Source organism: Amblyomma maculatum, chromosome 8, assembly GCF_055883805.1.
Source record: "Amblyomma maculatum isolate TAMU_Amacu chromosome 8, ASM5588380v1, whole genome shotgun sequence".
In the NCBI taxonomy this organism is placed as follows: Eukaryota; Metazoa; Arthropoda; class Arachnida; order Ixodida; family Ixodidae; genus Amblyomma; species Amblyomma maculatum.
Window position 1 is genome coordinate 73,715,833 of NC_139351.1, and position 20,751 is coordinate 73,736,583.

The 20,751-nt window shown below is 43.5% G+C and overlaps 1 protein-coding gene across 2 annotated transcripts; it reads left to right on the forward strand.

Annotated features, from left to right (window-relative positions):
* Positions 1–1,044: 1,044 nt before the first annotated feature.
* On the forward strand, positions 1,045–20,444 carry LOC146181520 (uncharacterized). 2 transcript variants are annotated; one of them, XM_084577892.1, is made up of 5 exons: positions 1,045–1,256; positions 5,905–6,056; positions 7,684–7,757; positions 10,884–10,967; positions 20,249–20,444. In XM_084577892.1, the coding sequence occupies exons 1-5, from the start codon at positions 1,173–1,175 to the stop codon at positions 20,395–20,397; spliced, it is 543 nt and encodes a 180-aa protein (XP_084434018.1). In that variant the 5' UTR covers positions 1,045–1,172; the 3' UTR covers positions 20,398–20,444. The 2 variants fall into 2 exon arrangements, 1 of the variants encoding a protein (XP_084434018.1); XR_014700436.1 differs by lacking the exon at positions 5,905–6,056.
* Positions 20,445–20,751: the final 307 nt, after the last annotated feature.

A 20,751-nucleotide genomic window follows, 5' to 3' on the forward strand; every position in this document is an offset into this window, starting at 1 on the left:
GATTGTACTGGATGCTGCAAGTAGGCACTGACAAAAGAGTTACCTTCGTTTCCAAATTCAGGTAGAATAGCTTTAGCCTCTTCTCGACTCTCGCAAATGAAGTGGCGTGAAAGGAGTAAAAATATAAGATCATTATAGCCCAGTGTTTATTCAAGAACAACTCAGTGGAGGATGGCATCCTGAGTCTTGTGTTCTGTGTCAGTATAATTATGTAGTTATAAAGTAAAAATTGTTCTTCTCAAGCCTCCTATGATCATATTATTTTGCTGGTGTTCAGCAACCGTCTTTTGTAGTCTGTCACGCCTATTAAAGTCGGACAGTGCGACATAAGTAAGCACGACCCTCAACGTCGTTGCCGAGTTTTCTTCAATAACACCTATGCAATCGTTCAAAAGAATATTTCCAGCAAAAACACGCAACTTCTCCTGTGTTCAATAATGTCTAGCAGGTTTTTCGCTTTGGAACGAAAGGTTGATTAGTCGCTTGATAACATTTTCTGTGTGCAACCAGTTGCGACGTTGGAAGATCTAGAAGCAAACGCATACTAACCCAGTGGGATGCTTTCAGGGGTGTTTATGTAGGCTGCTACCAACCTGCGTGTGTAACCTTTGGGCTTTTTAGACGATAAAAGTCACAGCTGTTCCAAAGGTAGTGTACGGAGTTCGAGTATGGAAGGCGCCAGGAAGAATTTATAAATTGTGCTAAATCGGTCTTAGTTCATGGCGCTAGAAGAAACTAAATGCGCATGGATTAGGTGATCTAAGAAAACCGCATATCGGTAAACATTTTGAGCAAATTAAAGCAAACATATCATCATTGGCAAGTGAACCACACTCCTGCGGTGCATTTATAAGGTCAAACCTATTGTCAGTATTCACCGCGGAGAGTATTGTGCATTATATGACAAACTTGGAAAGAATGAATGAGGTGACATTTTCACATGTCAGAGCAATATTTGACATTTACATATGCTGGTCGTCTTCAGCTTTGTCACTGCAAAATGTGTTCATGTACCCATTTCTGTAGGAAAGCTCCAAAAGTTACTTACCGCTACAAAGACCTTGAAATAGCTTCTTGGGGTCACGTATGTTAGCAACATATATATAAGGGGAATTCTATGCAGGCTGCGTTTATGACGCATTAGCGACTATAGCTGTTCTGTTCATCAAGGAATGAAGAGGTTTGTTATACCTTTAATTATGGCCCTCGGCTCTGCTGATACTCTCCCTAAACCTTCAGTCGACGACTTGAAAGCGGTGAGAAATTCAGTCTTTCGCACATAATGGGACACGTTGAAAGCTGTTGGATAAATTTGTCATCGTTTTTTCATAGTTAATAATATATGACAATACTGTTCGGAAAGAGTAGGGCATGTTGCACTGGGTAACACGGATTGACTATTCCCTGGAAAGATTTTGGTGATTAAGTGTAGTTATGACTTAAATCTGAATATTTTGTGTTTTCAACCCGTTCAGGCATTTTCATAAAGGCGCGAAGGCTTTTATTTTAGTGCTGAAGATATTTCATTTCATTTATCTCATTGATTCCTTAAGGGCCCGAAGCATTACTAAAAAGGGGGACATAGGGTTTTTGAAATGTCGAACAATGTGAAATAAAGCACAGAGTGAAAATTAATAAAGAACTACAAAGTGCGACACACATCAAAACTATGGTATTCATGTGCGAGTTCAGCAAAGGAATATGCAGGGCTATAAACTAAAGCTGTGCACTACACTACACTATAGTTATTCACTAAATTCTTTTCTCACTTACTTTCTGACAACAAATCTGACGATGTTTATCTCTATTTTTTCGTGTCGGCTATAAACAGTTAAATACGCAATCTTTTTGTTCACACCTTTGATCAGCATTAAGATAATGTGGTGCAGAATAATAAGAAAAAAGACTTATTACTGGTCTTCCAGCCTATTTTTCAATAAACTAGTAGTCAATGTTTCTTGCAAAGTATAAAAATCTCTGTAATCACCAAGCTAAAAGTAGATATTACTTCTCGTATAAGATAAAGTGTCCCGTGGAAAGGCAGCTTCATTCAAGAAATAAATAAAGGGATAATTAAGATAACAGACTTGATTGGAAGTTTATGGTTTCGATACACAACTTTCATAATTCAAACCAAGCATTCAATGGCAGAAAGTATGGGCTCAATTCTAACTGCAATGACATATGTGATTCTGAAAAACGTATCCGGAATATTCCTGTAGCCTTTCTTGCTTTCTGTTAAGAATTCAAAATATTTCTAAATTCAGAAATTTGTAGTGTTACGTATATTTCCTTCAACCTTAGCCATATTCTTGATGCACAACATCTAAAACTACCATTCTTAAATTTATGCCTTGATGTCGGTAAATTTGATGGCATGAATGATTCTCCAAGAAGCATCCGAAACGATACAGAATATGCAGATCTAAGCAGACGTGCGCGAAATTTAGAATATCTCAATAGTGGGTCGCTATGCGGGACATACGGCCTCTTGAGAATAGAAATCTTTATAAAACTCGCCTAAAAGGCATTAGGTGATGATGCCCCTCTCACGTTACTACAATAAGGATGCTAAAACCTAATATTTCCAAATATTCTTTGATAAAGAAAGTCATGATAGGCTGCTTTTGAAACACAAGGTGTTCACTGAAAGCGCTCAGTGAAAAAGCAAATGAAATAAAATAATCCGAGAAGTTCTCGTATAGCGGGAAAAAATTATTGCAAAAAACTGGCGAGAAAGACCACACGATACAATGTATTCAAACATCTTATCTTAACGACAGTTGGTGCCGACGCGCGTCTTTCTGTCCCTCTTCTTTTTTTTTTCTTCTGTAGTTTCTCTCTTCTGTCCGCACAAGGAACCAGTAGCAGGCCCGTGCATTTTCTTTTCCTTCTTCCGACTGCCACAAAAATAAGGGTAGTTGGATTGCTCTGCTTAAGGTGGGATGTATATCAAGCCTTGAGAAAATTTTAGTGTTTGTAGTAAAACCAAAAATGTTTGTCTAAAGAAATGTTTAACTATAAAAGGGGAGAGATTTTAATACCATTATTTGCGACTTCCCATCATTAATTTAACCTAGTTCTTGCGCCTCAGCTAGTCTGTTGTTCAACCATATTTGCTTATTTACCAGGCCGTGGTGGTGCACCATTTAGAGCGCTTGGCTAATTTCCCCAATAGTGCGGGGTGGAATCCCGACCCCGGCGGCTGTTTTCGATACAGGAGAAAAGCAAGGGTCCCGTGCGCTGTGCGATGTCAGTGGACGTAACCAACCGCAGGTGGTCGAAATTTGCGAAGCCCTTCCTTTCGACGTATATCAAAGCCTGAGTCGCTTTGCTACGTAAACCGTTTAAACCAACCATGTTAGCTCAGTTTATTTATAAGCGATATTATCTATGACCACTCGTCATCTTAATCAAAAACCAGATTGTGTCCATAAAAAACATTTGTATTCAAACAAAACTGTATGCTAAATAAAGACTATCTGTACTGCGGTTGTTTATGGGATATGTCGCAATAATTCATGCATTGCAGTTGTTTATATGATTATAGAGCAAACAATTCACCCTCCCACAGACCAGTTCTGCTAAATCTATAATTCGCTTTTTCTGAGGTAAAATGGTGCAAGTATATCGGGCTTTGAATTTTCTGCGTTCCTTCCTGCCTGAAGTATACATATATTGCCTCGCCTTACACTGCACGAAACATTTCTTTTTAAAGCGGGCTTGCAATACACTGTGACAGGAAAGCGTGTTATTGCCTCTAAGACTGTTGCTTATCAACTCTTTGAGATGCTTCCAAATTAAAATAAGGATCCCGAAAAAATCTTTATTTCCACATTACAAAACTTTCAATGAAAAAGAAAAAATGATTAGTTACGTCCGTTACCGGCACCTCCGTCCCTGACAGACCCCAATGTGCTCCGCCATCTTACTATAACGAATCGTAATTACTGCATGAAATGTTTTTAACAGTTGTATACTTAGAAATACAGTACTCACACCTCCCAAATAATTTTTTCAATTTTCTATGCAAACAGTTGTGTTATTGGGAATAACCTGCTAGAAATATTTATATATTCCTAAATCAAGTGCTCTACAGATGCCTTGCTATTGATGTGTGGTCACTTAGATATTTATAGCTCTTTCGGTAATATTTACTACATTTTCTTATCTCAGATGCTGGATAAACACTCTATTCAATATGTTTACCCAAGTTAACTCATTGTTATTTATTATGCGCTGTACAATTCACCACCACTTTAGAGTATTGTCGTACTTTATAGTTTTTATATTGCATATTTTTTACGCAGTTACTTTGTTGTTGTTTACATCTATGTAACATATGCCCTGCTTTTGTAAACTTCGCGCCAATGTTCCATGCTGGTCATCCGGTGATGGTACAATACTGGGCAGGCCAGCGTTGGCTTTAGGCTCGTTTACAGATAAGACGTTTTCTGTGACGCATTGTTTGGTCAATTTACAAATGCTTCAGCATAAGTACAGTTTCGTGCTATCCTGAAAGCTAGAATAATGGATTCTACTGGACAAAACTTTTCAGTAAATCTGACCAGAATATTTTACGCTATGGTGCGAAGTAAGGAAAGATATCAACGACCGATGGAATCCGCAGGATACCAATCAAATGGCTCAAAAGGATGTAATAGAGCTTAATTATTTCTGAAGCTTTTTAGACGCGAGACCGAGCGTAGCGCTCAAAATTGACAGCCATCTTAATAAGCAGAAAAATAAGTTTGGTTTTTATTCGTTTGCTAAACTATGAAAACTATGTATTTTGCCATAGAGCTATCAAACATGACCGCTTCAGTTCTTGGTAAAGCAAAGTTACATCATGTGAACCCAACGACAGTTCACTGTTCACGCAGTGTTTCTGGCAACAATATCAGCTAGAATGAAGAGAAGATATGCGTGATTCAGCCTTTAGGTGCTAAAATATTGACCTTATTAAAAGTATCATTTTGCGTTACACGTATGTATTATTCGGTTATTCTTTGTATTTATTGCACTACGGTTTTGTTTGCACGTTCGGTACTCATGCCATGTTCGGTACATATCACTGGGTCAAAAATATTTTTTAGCTAAACAGTGTGGGACCTGCTGAGACTTGGCACACACAAAAATATGCAAGAAAAGCTTGGTAGTGTTTAGGCATATTTCCATAATTTTAAAACACTGTATATCATTTGCTTCAAAGCCGCAGCAGTAAACTGATCATAATTGCCTGTGTTTACGCTTGCTTCTACAGAAATAAAACAGCATCAATGAAAACAATGGGTTTGATTTCACATCATTCTTTGAAAGTGATGATAATGTACGTTCGAACTTCCAAGTATTAAATGGTGCTGTTCTGAATGTACATAATTCACGGAGATATTTTGGTCTCTGCGCATCCTGTAGGCACGGCCGCAAAGGATTGTTTTTCGTCGCGGTAGGTAGTTTAGATTTTTTGTCGATAACTAAACTGATAATCAAAAAACCAATTGTACAGTGTTAATAACCCTTCACAATGATAGAAGCATGATGTTGCGGCGAAGGGCGCCCTCAGCTTGTCTGGACAGTTTCCTCATTTAGGTATAAATTCCTAGTACTGTAGAGTCAATGAACTCTTGAGAGTTGCTCAGGATGTTGTTCAAACTACCTCATACTACGCCTTGGAATGCCCTAAATAAAATAAAGGGTTCATTTTTTATTTTTAAACCACCGGTCAGAGTTTGCTTATAGCAGCTGTTCTTTGGTTGTGAGCATATGTTGGCAAGCCTTCTTTTCTCGCATTTTATGACATTCGGATTTTGCCTCAAAGAACCCCATTTCAGATTCGAAATATAAGTGGATCGTAAAAATTGCGTTGTACTACAGTGTACATCCTGCTAATAATCTTTTCCTTAGGCCTTGAACACATATTACATAATTTGGACTGTTATGCGAAGTTTTGAGCTTGACAGCGTATACGGAAAGCACTCATGTGTTTATGCACTACCAATATCCCTGGCAAGCGAGGATTACAGATTTTATTATGGATATAATGACGGAGACTGGTGGTAAGTGTTTATCTTAACACCTTGCTGTTATTATATTTACGAATTACAAACCCTTATTATAAGAATTAAAGCCCTGTTCTAAATGAAGCAGTTTTTCTTTTAAATTACGATGTCAGAACCTGCACGTTTATTTTTATTCATTTTCTGGAAAGTTGGACCATATTGAAAGTTTTTCTTTAATTATAACATACGGTTTCTTTTCATAGCAGTTCTTCTTTCTTGCCTTCATGCACCTCTGGAATTTTGCTTAAACCAAAGGCTCTGCATTATGGGATAAATAAAAGAATTTACTCTTATAATTACCTATTTAGAGCACCGCCTAGCCGCTGTTGAGAATCTACAATGTGAACAAAGACGACATCACCTCACTTTTCAGGTTAAATATTTCAGCAGCACGATTAGTCAAGTGCCCAAAGCACGCAGTTGCGCGCTACACACAATTCCCTTTTATATATTTTAAGAAGCTTTTGGGAGAGAGGTCAGTCTTTTACGCCTAATTGCTAAAGCCCCGATTGCTAAAGGCTACACTCGTAATTTCACCCTGACTTGTGCAGCTGCTGCTCAGGTGCGTAACAACCACTTTGAATCATGTTTTATTTAAAATTATTACAGCATTCCTGAAATGCTCCAAAGTTGCTCTGACGTTTCCCTCGAGAAATAAAAAAGTGACCGCCAACTCATTTTTAATGCAGGCCTACGCAAATATATCAGTTTCGCTGGGCACTACGGTGTACTAGGCGCCATCTCGCGCTGCTTTCTTCAAGCGCTAGCCGTCTGTATTTCATGCTGCACTTCCGATGTCATCTTGATTGTCAGCTCCTCTAAAAAACTTGCAAATTTTAATTTATTTATCTTAGCTAACCGAAATTATAAATATTACTTCTGCAACTGTGTCCGTAGTTACATGAGATAAATCGCCTAACAAATTTTATTGCGCAGCTGTAGTAGTAGTAAAGCTATGTACACGCGGGTGATGGCTTAGAAGCGACGCTTGTTATGACTGAAAATCTTGACATACCGATGATCATCGTATTCCCGAGTTGAAGCTTCTAGTAAGGTTAGTATAGAAACGCTTTAGGAAATCTCCTTTCTCGTGTCAAGAATCAAGCATTTTTATCATCACCATTAGTGGGGGGGGGGGGGGGGCGGGGGAGCCGACGTAAATTATAAAACACATAAGGAAAGTCAGAGATGTTAAAACAACAACAAAGATCTTGTAAAACACACATATATATATATAAAAGTATACAATGAGAGTAAGGAATTTGTTAGTATAGTAATTCTGCACGATAGTTTCTTCGTTGTTAAATATTGATTAGCATACATATTAGTCGAAGTATGGGACCTGTGCACTGCCTGCATTATCAATTGCATAATAATTGCAGTATTTTGATATAAAAGAGGCATTTGTACAAATAAAAATATTTCCTTACTGCTATGCAGAAACACCGGAACGTCTGAAAACGTCTTGCGTACACGATATGAAGCATCCTTGTAGATAATAATAAATACTTATAAATGACAAAGAATTATTAACTGTAGATAAGTGTTCAGGCTGGAGCTTACGTCATTATTCGCATATTTCTGAAATGCACAAAACATTGGTTGATAAGTTATTCCATTGCAGGAAGCACGAGATTTTATATGCAAAACTACAACAGGAAGGCGAGAATGCTGTATTGGTTGTGAGCGAGACACAAGGTGAGAGAAAAGGATAGAATCCTATTTACTTATATATATATATATATATATATATATATTTTTTTTCAAGATGATATGAAAAACGCTTGATTATAACATCTGAGCATAAATCATTAACAGATTTCTTGGCGAAGAAAGATAGTCACCACGAAAGAGCTGCAACATTAGAGAAAAAAAATAATATTTGACGTGCTCCTGCTTTTGAAACTAATGGCAGTAAAATGGTATCTTATTTTCTCTCATATGCGGTTTCTTTAGTATAACGAATAAGGCAATTATGTTCCTAAAGCCCTTGACAATTTTTGGAAGGAAAGGTATTGTGGCCTGGTAGAATTTTTCTTCCGCGTGAATTCCTCCAAAGCAGTTGCAATCGAAATTTTATTTGTGCAACGGAGACTATTTCTATGCATAATAGGGCACTGCCAGAAGCCACAAAATGCGCATATTGCAGCGAGTGAAAAGTGCGGCAATAAATATCGTTAAAAATGTGCGGCAGAAATGCTGCTTTACAAACACTTTTTAAATTCAAATTAAGTGAGAACAATTAAACTGAATGTGAATGATGAGAAATAACACCAATGTTATTCATGCAAAGTCGTACAGGCAATATGGCCCTGAAAGAAAGTAGGATATAATGGTGTGGTCATGAAAAGAACTGAAGCTGTCGAAAGCCCGTCTCAACCGATGGAAAAATATTATGACGAAAATAACTATACATACGAATAACCCTCATGCTTTGTTGGTAAATTTTATGGGGCCACATAGGCTAGGTACCCAGGCGGGGCGGTTCATTGAAGACAAAAAACATATAAACAACTCGCTGTGAAATTTCGCACCATTGGTAGAGGCAATTAAACAAAGGATTCTCTTGCTTCGAATGATAGTTGTGGTTTACGATACGAGCCTATTTTCGGAACGGCAGTGTCCTTGCAGCCTGACGCACAAGTAAATTACCCCATATTACCGCGTTTGATTGGAAACTTCAGCTTAGTCGGTCACTGCGTTGCCTGTTCTAAAAAATGAGAATTAGCGAACTTATCATTCAGGTTGATTAACGCATATTATCAAGATCTTAGGAACGCCGTGAAAGCACAAGATGTCAACGCTGGTATCTGAACCAGGCAAAAAACGGCAGCTCAAGTGGCGGCAATACTTGAACCAAAGCGGAGCTTGAACGAGAGCCAACGACTTCTTCCTCTGCCTGGGCGGGCTGCTGACTAACACGGGACATTACCCTCCTCGTAGGACAAGCATAGACTCAATGCGTCAACTGCCAATCTAGCATGGGGAGTAGGACATGAGCGAGGCGACAGGGGTCGAAGGGTCAGCTCATAACTAAGAGGACTTCCTCTGGACTACTTGGACCACCTCAGGGACGACAGTGCGCACGATGGTCATAGCTCATCGGGAACCAACTCATAGTTCTGATTTCCGACGCGGTGCACTACTCGTTAGGACCCCTAGTATCTGCGCAGGAGCTTTTCACTCGTCCTCGCTTTCGAACTGGATTCCAGACAGAGGAAATTTGCGACGATGAAGGTTGTAGCACTTGGTATTTGAATCATGCCTGAGTATGCCGACGGGGGCAAGTTACGGTGGCAAGTTTTCGAACATCCACAGCGCGTTGCACGAACGCAGGTACGTCAGAGACGTCACTGTTGACGTGAGTAGTATGACATCTGGAATGGTGGTTACGTCATGAATGTGCACGAGGAAGTAAGATGTCATGCCGGTTGTTTCTTGCATGGCAGTATTGTAGGCGAAAGAAACGTATGGAAGTACGTCATCCCATCACTTATGCTCCATGCTTCGTGTACAGATAAATAGATACCATATCAGCAAGGATCTTGCTAAATGTTCGGTCAACAAATTTGTTTTGAGGTGATAAGCTTTAGCGAGAGGATGACTGGTGCAACTATAGCACATGATCTGCTGCATGACAAGAGATATGAACGCCGCCCCTCGATCAGTGATGAGAATTTCGGAGGCACCGTGGTCTACAACAATCTATTTCTTGAAAAACGCGGACGCCTAAACGACTGTGCCCCTTGGGAGAGCGCCTGGTGCGGCTTAATGTGTGAGATAATCAGCGGCCACATCATCCGCTGTTTGCCTGATCTTGAAAGAGAGAATTGTCCCAGCATGTCCGTACTGATTACCTGTAACGGTTTTCATGGTGCAGAGATGGGCTGGAACAAATCGGCTTGTTGTCTAGAAGGCTTTTTACGATGCTCGCAGTCATGGCAAGACCGCACGTAGCGTGTCATGTCGGAGGGCAGCATCGGGCAGTAACATTCTTCTTGAATTCCAGACAATGTACGGGCGGTACCTAAATATTTCAAGGCTGATTCGTCAGGGCTAGGTGGAAATACCTCTTTGCGTAGGTCTGAAAGGATAAAACGATGACATATTGCGGGTTCTTCGGGATAAAGTTCTTTTAAATATCCCCGTGTGAATGTATATGTTTTATACGGACTACTAAAAAGCTTAAGTATAGCTTAAGTATGATATCTTTTCTCTGCTCAAGTTATTCGAAGAAAAAGGAAGGAATTGCTGCGCCAAGGTGTGCCAGACACAAGGCACTTTAGGGCATACTTTGGTGGTTGTCAATATGGGGTTGAGGGTACAATAAATAATATAATTTTGTGGCACGTACTTTTTGTTCATGATAATTTAGTCTCGGAATGAACGGCGGTTGGTTCGACGATAGCTTCATTCGCTACAGCTAGTCAGCAACCTTCCTATGCACCATATACATCAGTTCATTGACGACTACAGCAAATAGCGAATACTCTACAAAGATTTTGCCAATCATTTTTATTTCATGATTCCGCTTTGTGAGTGGGATGTTTTATGAAGATTGTTCGAATTTGTTTGTCCTTATATTGAGGCGTAGGCTTTCTGCAGCAGTGATTGTTCATAAAACAAAATTTTGGATAAAACTAAGCCCGCTTTGCGGAAAATGGTATTCTCCGTTGATTATAGTGCAATACTCATTTGAGTTTTTTTTTTTTCATAACAAAAATGAGGTAAAAATGAGGTACGAGCGAAAGAGGGAGGCAGCTACTTCATTAAAGGGTTTTTCTGAAGAATGCTTTCTAAATCGTTTCTGTACATTTTTCGCAGAAGGAAAAGGACATCCTCACACGTTGCAATATTGGAATTCTAATCAAAGTTGCTTTATTCTTACGTTCACCAACGAAACAAGCGGTAAGTGCATATCTGAAAAGACTCACAAATTATCAGAAAAGAAGTTTGCTCATTCGTTTTCTTTTAACACATCATTAGGTACAGCTTGATTTATTCACGTTAATAAAAAACCTATGACTATGGCAATTAGTATTTTATTATTTAGATTATATCAGTAATTACCCTTTTAGGAACCACGTTATACATCCGGTGTACTGCGCGCCTTAATGTGGTCTATACTAAAGACGCTCTCCGTGCGGCTCCTGCGTATGAAAAAATGGCAGCGGTTACATGAAGTGTACGAGGGATTGTCTTGGTGTGCTGGGTTTTGCCAAACCAGTATGCTAACCTTCAATAATCAGGCGCCTATTACGTGAGCTCCATATTATTGAAAAAGCATCGTCTTTCAAGGACAAACCTGAGTATTTAAGAAGCCGATATAAAGGTCAAAAAGGAAATGTCAGATGTGAAAGTTGTTCCCTTTGGTCTTGTGCTCAATTAATAATGTGATCACACAACAGCTCACAGTCGCTTACGATGACCTAATAGTATCAATGCGAAAGCGTGTTTGGCCAACGATCCACTTTCCCAATACTTCCTCCTATGGCGCGCGCCACATAGCGACCGGTAGCGTGATGTCCTTCTTGCGTTCAACTCTGTTCTCGCAGAGCCCTGGCCCTGTTTACTTCTCCAACAGTGCCCGCTATATCTCTCTGCATGTCGCATGCTGTATGAGGAAAATAGGGCATTTAATTGGAAGTACTTATTTCTATTCGGTTGTGTAATTGATGACTTAGTCAGAGAAAGATCGCTATAGCAGACGACGGACAAGGAAGAGGAGCGTTCTTTCTCTGACAATCAATAACCAACCCGTCCAGCAACATATCCTGATGACCTAGAACGAAAAGCAGAAAAATGGACCTAAAATGAATATATATATATATATATATATATATATATATATATATATATATATATATATATATGTGAAGGAAAGAAGCCAACAGTCGGCGAGGCCAAGGAAAGCATTGGGGATTATGTTTTATGCCTTTTTTTTAATTTTTACTTTGTTAATCACAGAAATGAGTAATGCAATATGCTTAGGGGAAAGATAATTAAACACAAAGTAGAAGAAAAAACAACCTGCCGATGGTGGGGACCGAACCCACGACCTCTGAATATCGCGTCCGGTGCTCTTCCAACTGAGCTATATCGGCCGCTGTCCCCCCTGCTACTTGTATGGGTATTTATGTTGTCTCTAGACGAGCCTTGAGAGTGTTCACCAGCGCCGCCCTCAACTATAGCGGCGGACGTGGAATGTCCTGTGTTACCGCCAGCGTCACGTAGAACGTGATCAAGAGCGAGGGCGAAAGCTGTGCTAGAACCCCCTTACGCTACCTATGGCTTCAAGACTGCCAGAACCGAGACCCCCGAAAGCTACAAGCAGATAAATTAAGGGGAAATGAGGGTGCTCGTTATAATACATGAAGGGAAGAAGCCAACAGTCGGCGAGGCCAAGGGAAGCATTGGAGATTGTTTTATGTCTTTTTTTTTTAATTTTTACTTGGATAATCACAGAAATGAGCAATGCAATCTGCTTAGGGGAAAGATAATTAAACACAAAGTAGAAGAAAAAACAACCTGCCGATGGTGGGGACCGAACCCACGACCTCCGAATATCGCGTCCGGTGCTCTTCCAACTGAGCTACATCGGCCGCTGTCCCCCCTGTTTCTTGTTTGGGTATTTATGTTGTCTGTATACGAACCTTCAGAGTCATATATATATATATATATATATATATATATATATATATATATTTTCACGTAGTGGTGACGAGGTAGACGACACAAATGAAGGGGTCGATTATTGCTCTAAAGAAACTTTATTTGGGCTGACTTGCGCCCGCAAAAGAGCTAAGCAACTCGGCGGCGGCGATAGAAATAAACGTGCTCGTCGTTCGTCGGACAAAGAATGCTCGTCACACTCGGCAACGCTCAATTTAAAGGCTGCACAGAACAATCTAGATAACGTGGCAAACAGCTACCAGCACGGGCGGAGCATTGTGGAAAGACACCCGAGTGGCCGGAACCTTCGAGACAGATCTCGGTGCATCTTGTGCTACAACAAAACTGATAAAGGTGTGACTCACGACATCGAGCATTAACAAACAAAGATTACGGAACTGATACGCGGTCCAGAATCAGAGTGATAAGCCTGTATGCCGGCGGCCGCTAAAAAACAACAAATACTGTTTTGAAGGTTTCGCGGCATTACTCCCCCCTTAAAAAAACATCGCCTCGATGTTCCAAAACAAAGCAACTTAAACATAAACACTGCTAAGTTTAAACACCACAGATTGTTTAACGTGCGTAATAAGGCTTCAGTCGTACAACATGTACAATTTCTGGGCGTGCGTGTCGCCGTTGGGATGCTGACGTTCCGTCGGGAATGATTTCATAGTCCAGTGGTCCGACGCGGCGAATGATTTTGTACGGCCCAAAGTATCGACGCAACAACTTTTCACTAAGTCCACGACGGCGAATTGGTGTCCAAACCCACACTTGGTCCCCTGGATTGTACTCTGCGTGGCGTCGTCGTAAGTTGTATCGTCGGCTGTCGGTGCGCTGTTGGTCTTTAATACGCAGCCGTGCGAGTCGTCGAGCTTCCTCTGCACGCTGCAGGTAGGCGGCGACGTCGAGGTTGTCCTCGTTGGTTACGTTCGGTAGCATTGCGTCGAGCGTCGTCGTGGGGTCCCTACCGTACACAAGCTTGAACGGGGTCGCTCTGGTCGTCTCCTGGATTGCCGTGTTATACGCGAAGATTACGTACGGCACGATGGCGTCCCAGGTCTTGTGTTCAGCGTCGACGTACATAGCGATCATGTCCGCAATCGTTTTGTTCAGGCGCTCCGTAAGGCCATTGGTCTGGGGATGGTACGCAGTTGTTCGTCGATGGCTTGTGTGACTGTATTCCAGGATGGCTTGCGTCAACTCTGCCGTAAACGCCGTTCCCCGGTCCATGATGAGCACTTCTGGGGCGCCGTGTCGCACGAGAGTTTGTTCGACAAAAAATTTGGCGACTTCTGCCGCGGTTCCATTGGGCAGTGCTTTTGCTTCGGCGTAACGGGTAAGGTATTCAGTGGCCACGATGATCCACTTGTTACCCATAGACGAAGATGGAATGGGGCCAAGGAGATCCATCCCAATTTGTTGAAAGGGCATGATTTGGGGCGGAATCGGGTTTAGTAGTCCTGCTGGTCTGATCGGCGGCGTCTTGCATCGTTGGCACTCACGACACGTCTTCACGTAGTGGGCAACTTCGGCAGGCAGTCGCGGCCAGTAGTACTTCTCCTGGATTCGATGCAACGTGCGCGCAAATCCCAGGTGTCCTGCTGTGGGCTCATCGTGTAACGCCTGCAGAATCTCTTGCCGGAGGGTTTTAGGCACTACGAGAAGCTGCGCGGTCTTGTTGGGTGCGAAGTTCTTCTTCACGAGGAGGCCATTGCTTAACGTGAAGGATGATAAATGTCGCCTTAACACACCAGGAGGGGAAGCGGTCTTTCCTTCCAAGTAATCGGCTAGCGCTTTCAGCTCAGGGTCTGACCGCTGTTGTTCTGCGAAACTGCTGGCACTTACCGGTCCGAAAAAGGCGTCGTCGTCATCGTCCTTCGGGGGAGCATCGACGGGAGCGCGGGATAAGCAGTCTGCGTCGGAATGCTTTCGGCCCGACTTATAGACTACAGTCATGTCAAATTCTTGAAGTCGTAGGCTCCATCTGGCAAGGCGGCCGGAGGGATCTTTCAAATTAGCCAGCCAGCAGAGCGCGTGATGGTCGCTTACCACCTTGAATGGTCGGCCGTATAGGTATGGACGAAACTTAGAAGTGGCCCAGATGATTGCAAGGCACTCCTTCTCGGTCGTCGAGTAATTGGCTTCGGCTTTTGTGAGTGACCTACTAGCGTAGGCGATTACTTTCTCCTGTCCGGCACTCTTCTGGACGAGAACGGCTCCTAGGCCCACACTGCTCGCGTCGGTGTGAATTTCTGTCTCGGCGTTTTCATCAAAGTGGCTAAGTACAGGAGGGCATTGAAGGCGGCGCTTGAGTTCGTCGAAGGCTTCTCCTGGCGGCGCTTCCCATTTAAAAGGTACGTCAGCCTTTGTAAGCTGCGTCAACGGTTCGGCGATCCGCGAAAAGTTTCTGACAAATCGTCGATAATAAGCGCACAGCCCAAGGAATCTGCGCACAGCTTTCTTGTCGGCAGGCGGTGGGAATTGTGCGATTGCAGCTGCTTTCTCCGGGTCTGGGCGAATACCGTCCTTGCTAACTATGTGACCTAGGAACCGGAGTTCTTCGTAGGCGAAGTGACACTTCTCTGCTTTTAGCGTTAGTCCCGATGACTTGATGGCTTCCAACACTGTCTGTAGTCGTTTGAGGTGGTCTTCAAAGGTTGAGGAGAAGACAACAACGACGTCTAAATATACCAAACAAGTTTGCCACTTCAAGCCTGCCAAGACTGTGTCCATTACTCGTTGAAACGTGGCTGGTGCGGAGCAGAAGCCAAATGGCATCACCTTGAACTCATAAAGGCCGTCCGGTGTGATGAATGCGGTCTTCTCGCGATCTCTTTCGTCGACCTCAATTTTCCAATATCTGTTCTTCAGGTCCATCGATGAGAAGTACCTTGCATTGCAGAGCCGGTCGAGAGTGTCGTCGATGCGGGGAAGCGGGTAGACATCCTTCTTCGTTATGCTATTCAAGCGGCGGTAATCAACGCTGAAGCGAAGTGTGCTGTCTTTCTTCTTGATCAAAACGACTGGCGCCGCCCAGGGGCTGTTCGATGGCTGGATTACGTCATCACGCAGCATTTCCTCAACTTGATTGCGAATGGCCTGCCGTTCTCGCGGCGATACACGATAAGGGCTTTGGCGCAGAGGTCGGTCGTGTTCGTCCGTTATAATGCGGTGCTTGGCCAGTGGTGTTTGTCGTACCTTTGATGATGACGAGAAGCACTCCCTGTAGTTTCGAAGAAGACTGCGAATCTGGTTTTTCCTGCTGTGGGTCAATACTGGGCTGATGTCAAATGTTGGCTGAAACAATTGGTCCGGTGCGTCTTCCAGTGGTTGGTCCTGGAGGGCGAATACGCCTTTGAGGTCTGCTAATTCGTCGAGAAAAGCGATGGTCGTGCCCTTGTTGAGATGCCGGTATTCTTCAGTGAAGTTTGTTACCAGCACCTGAGCTTGTCCTCTCCGGAATTTCGCAATGCCTCTTGCGATGCCGATACCTTGTTCCAAGAACAATTGGATATTTAATTCGACGATGCCTTCAGCGGTTTCGATGTCTGTGCTACCTTCACTGACGGCCACGCTTGATCGGGGCGGCACGGTCAATTCTCCGTCGAGGACGTTTAGGGCGACGTGTTCCGTCGAAGTCGTCGTCTGCAGAGAGCTTGATGAGCTTGGATCGGAGGTCGATGATAGCCCTATTTTAATTTAGGAAGTCCATGCTTAAAATAACGTCGCGGGAGCACTGCTGCAAGACCACAAAGCTGGTGGGGTAAGTACGCCCATTTACGGTTATTCTTGCAGTGGACCGTCCCGATGGAGTAATCAGGTTGCCACCTGCGGTGCTAATGAGCGGGCCATCCCAAACGGTGGTAAATTTTGAGCTGAGAGGCTAACGGTCGACTCATGACTGAATAGTCAGCTCCGGTGTCTACTAGGGCAGTGACTCTGCGACCGTCGATATCAACTTCAAGGTCACTTATTCGCGTCCTCGCATTGCACGTGGGCCTTAGTGTCCGATTTCGGCTCCGTCGTTTCTTCAGGTCATGGCCGGGGCATACCGTTGTTACTTCACTGGGCGGCGGTGTCTGCTTTCACTCTGGTCGTGTTGTCGTTGATGTCGTCGTGTGGAGCGGCGATGAAACGGTTGTGTCGTCGTTAGTGGTCGTCGGCGGCGGAGGATCTTCGTCTTTTCGCCGTTGAGCAACCTCTTCTCCAAAGGTTGCTGTCCTTAGTTTTCCCTACGGGAGCTAGGAGACCGTCCTTGCATGTAACCGCGGCCCGGCGACGCAAATCGGGCATTGTACGGTGATGGGGATCGTGATAGACGCCTTGGCGACGAGTGCTCTCCGCTGCGCAGGAAGTCGTTGATTTCCTGTGGTCGCTCGCCAGGACGGGGTCGTGGGGCGTCGACAGCGAAACCACGGAGGCCGATCCGCCTGTACGGGCAGTGACGGAGGATGTGTCCTGCCTCACCACAATGGAAGCAGAACGGTCGGTTGTTTGCTGTCCTCCAGGAGTCGCACTTTCTGGGGCTTGGGGGTCGTTGGTAGGCTTGGAGGGCGGGGGCCAAGGGGCGGCTTTCGGGAACAGGACGGTTGCGGCGAGGGCTCGGAAAGTCATCACGTCGGGGCGGAGGGCGACGTATTGCACCAGCGTAGTTCATGGCTGTTGCCTCGTGTGCTGGAACAGTCGCAGCCGTCGCTTGAGGAACTCCCAGCGCCTGCTGGACTTCTTCACGGATGACGTCCGCTAGCGTCGCCACCTGCGGTTGTTGCGATGATGGCATCAGTCGGCGGAGCTCCTCTCGCACGATCTCCCGGATGAGGTCCCGAAGGTTCTCTCCGCTTGTGGATGCGTTGGGGTAGTGGTTTGAGCAGTCCGGCTGAAGCGGTCGCTCGTAGTGGCGCATCCGGGTGGCCAACGTCTTCTCGATAGTAGACGCCTCCGTTTCAATTTCCGCTACGGTTTTTGGCGGATTTCGGACAAGGCTTGCAAAAAGCGATTCTTTGACGCCTCTCATTAAATATTTGACCCTCTCTCCTTCGGTCATGTTAGGGTCGGCGCGGCGAAAGAGGCGCTTCATCGCCTCAACGTATGCCAGGACAGGCTCGTCAGTAAGTTGAAGTCTTGACTGAAGGAGGGCCTTGGCTCTTTCCTTTCGGACGACGCTTGAAAAGGCAGTAAGAAACGCTTCCTTGAAAGTCTCCCAATCATTCATAGTTGCCTCATGATTTTCGAACCAAACTCGGGAGTCCTTGCAAAACAAAGTAAACTTGCCTAAGTTTCGCGGCGTCGTTCCAGCCGTTGAAATCTGCCACACGGTCGAAAAGGTCCATCCAATCTCCCGCATCTTCATCCGGTAGTCCATGGAAGCAGGGGGGCTCACGGGGTTGGACGAAAACAACCGGTGCTGTAGGCTGGGCCATTGTCAGCGTCGATGTCTTCCGAGATCGAATGGGGTCAGGCAGCAGACCGTGTTCAGGTTGTAGGCCTCGAAGTCGGCGGCTGGCTCGGTGACCTGTAGGCTGGTCTTCCAGGGCGACAGGAACACGGCTTGGGTCTTCGCTCGAAGGATCAAAGGCAGCACCTCCACCAGATGTCACGTAGTGGTGACGAGGTCGACGACACAATGAAGGGGTCGATGATTGCACTAAAGAAACTCTTTATTTGGGCTGACTTGCGCCCGCAAAAGAACTATGCAACTCGGCGGCGGCGATAGAAACAAACGTGCTCGTCGTTCGTCGGACAAAGAATGCTCGTCACACTCGGCAACGCTCAATTTAAAGGCTGCACAGAACAATCTAGATAACGTCGCAAACAGCTACCAGCACGGGCTGGAACATTGTGGAAAGACACCCGAGTGGCCGGAACCTTCGAGACAGATCTCGGTGCATCTTGTGCTACAACAAAACTGATAAAGGTGTGACTCGCGACATCGAGCATTAACAAACAAATATTACGGAACTGATACGCGGTCCAGAATCAGAGTGATAAGCCTGTATGCCGGCGGCCGTTAAAAAACAAATACTGTTTTGAAGGTTTCTCAGCAATATATATATATATATATATATATATATATATATATATATACATACACATACATATATGGACAATCGAAAGGGAAATGAGCGGCTAGCTACTATAAAGATTAAAAGAGTTGACAGTCTACGACTTCAAGGCAAACGTCGTTTTTCTTGTCTTTTTTTCTCAAGTTTTGTTGATGTTATTAAATAAGAATAATATTCTTATCAAATACTATCAACAAAACATTAAAAAAACCCAACGTTTGCCTTGAACTCGTAGATTGGCAACTCCTTTACACTCTATAATAACGAGCCCCTTATTTCCCTCTCAAATGTCTCTCTCTCTCTCTCTATATATATATATATATATATATACTCAAGTAATGTTCAACAGCCTCCTGAAGTAGCTGTAGTTTACAGCACGCAACCAAGCACTGCTGGCAGTGGCAAGAAATTATGTATTATTAAGACAGATGTTAATTACCCGCGAAAGGGAAATAAAATTACTACGAAAGGACCGCGAAAGAAAATTAACTGAAAAATTAAGATTGGGATGAAGCGCCGTTGAAAAGCTCTAGGAGATTACGGCTAGCAGCTTACCTGCATTGCTCAAAAAATATATATATGATGTCAATTTTACTGGTAATCACCTATGGGACAGAAAAAGAAAGGGTTCTACTGCTGCGTGGAGGTGAGCGCAGATAGGTATGGAATTATAAATATCACGTCACACGTTAATGCACTAGAAGCCTGCATGGTGGATCCGAGAAGTAAGAATAGTAAATAAAATATTAGATGAAATCTAAAATATAAAGTCGGAATGGGGTGGACATGTGCGAAATGCTGCACGAATCACTCCTGTGTCACAATTTAAATACGAAGGAAGGAATATGAGTCGCCAGATTGTGGTCCCTTAGAGATGCCTTTTCGACAAATGGTATGCCACAAACAAGGACGTGAGATGAGTCATGTCACATGAGTATTTTACCTTCGCCAATCACACTTTCCTGTCGACCCGGGCCCATAGCAACATCTCGTGCGTTGACACGCCTGTTTTCAAGGATTCACAGAATCCTAGAAGGGTGAAGGGTGAAGTGGTGTTAATTGCGCGATCTCAGTTCGAGCCGCGTGGTAAGCACTTCTTTAACAAAGATTGGCAAAAAGCAATAATTATCGCTTGGCAGCAAAGGGAAGAGTCCTATCAGTTGTTTTACGAATCAGAACAAAGAGTGGACGATTGCTACGCCTGATTTCGGGCACCTGCTGCTTAACGCGCAGATCGAGCAGATTATCATCGGTGGTGCGTCCGGCTTCAACGCCGGTCTGCAATGAGATGTTATTAAAAAACTCACATGTGCCAAACTGGAGCATCATCAAACAGTGAATTCTTTGTTATGATTAATTTCTAATTGTACACATAATTAAGTGCTTCATAAGCTAACATTTTATTAGGTGTTACGTAGCGCTAATCGTCCTATGAATTCCTCCTTTCAGGAAAGACGGAATGTCAACTGCACGTATGGGAAACAATGCTTCGGACTAACCACTCTCCTTCAGCATATCCTTGTGAAAACGAATATGAGAGAATCTGCGGTGACGCACCAAAATATCAGCCTTACAATGCGTTATGCAACATAAAGTAGTCTCCTGTTGAGATATGACAAAAAATTTATTATAGATGAAAATAAAAAGCCGTTTTGCAGTATGTGTTCTGTTTCTGATATATGCTTCATTTTAGAGCCTCCTAAACTTTGAATAGGACTGTTATATTTCAAGCATAAATTATACAAATTCCTATCTCTGATCCTACAAAGAATATTATGCTTAACACCTGTCATACATCAGGCATGCAGATGTCCCCAAGATGAACATGATTGTCTAATACCCAATCAGAACAGCTTCAATTTTCGGAGACTCGGAGAGTTGTGGGTGTAGTGCAACGCACTATGCGTTAACACTGCCAGGTAATTTATCTGGCTAGCTATACAGGAAGGATA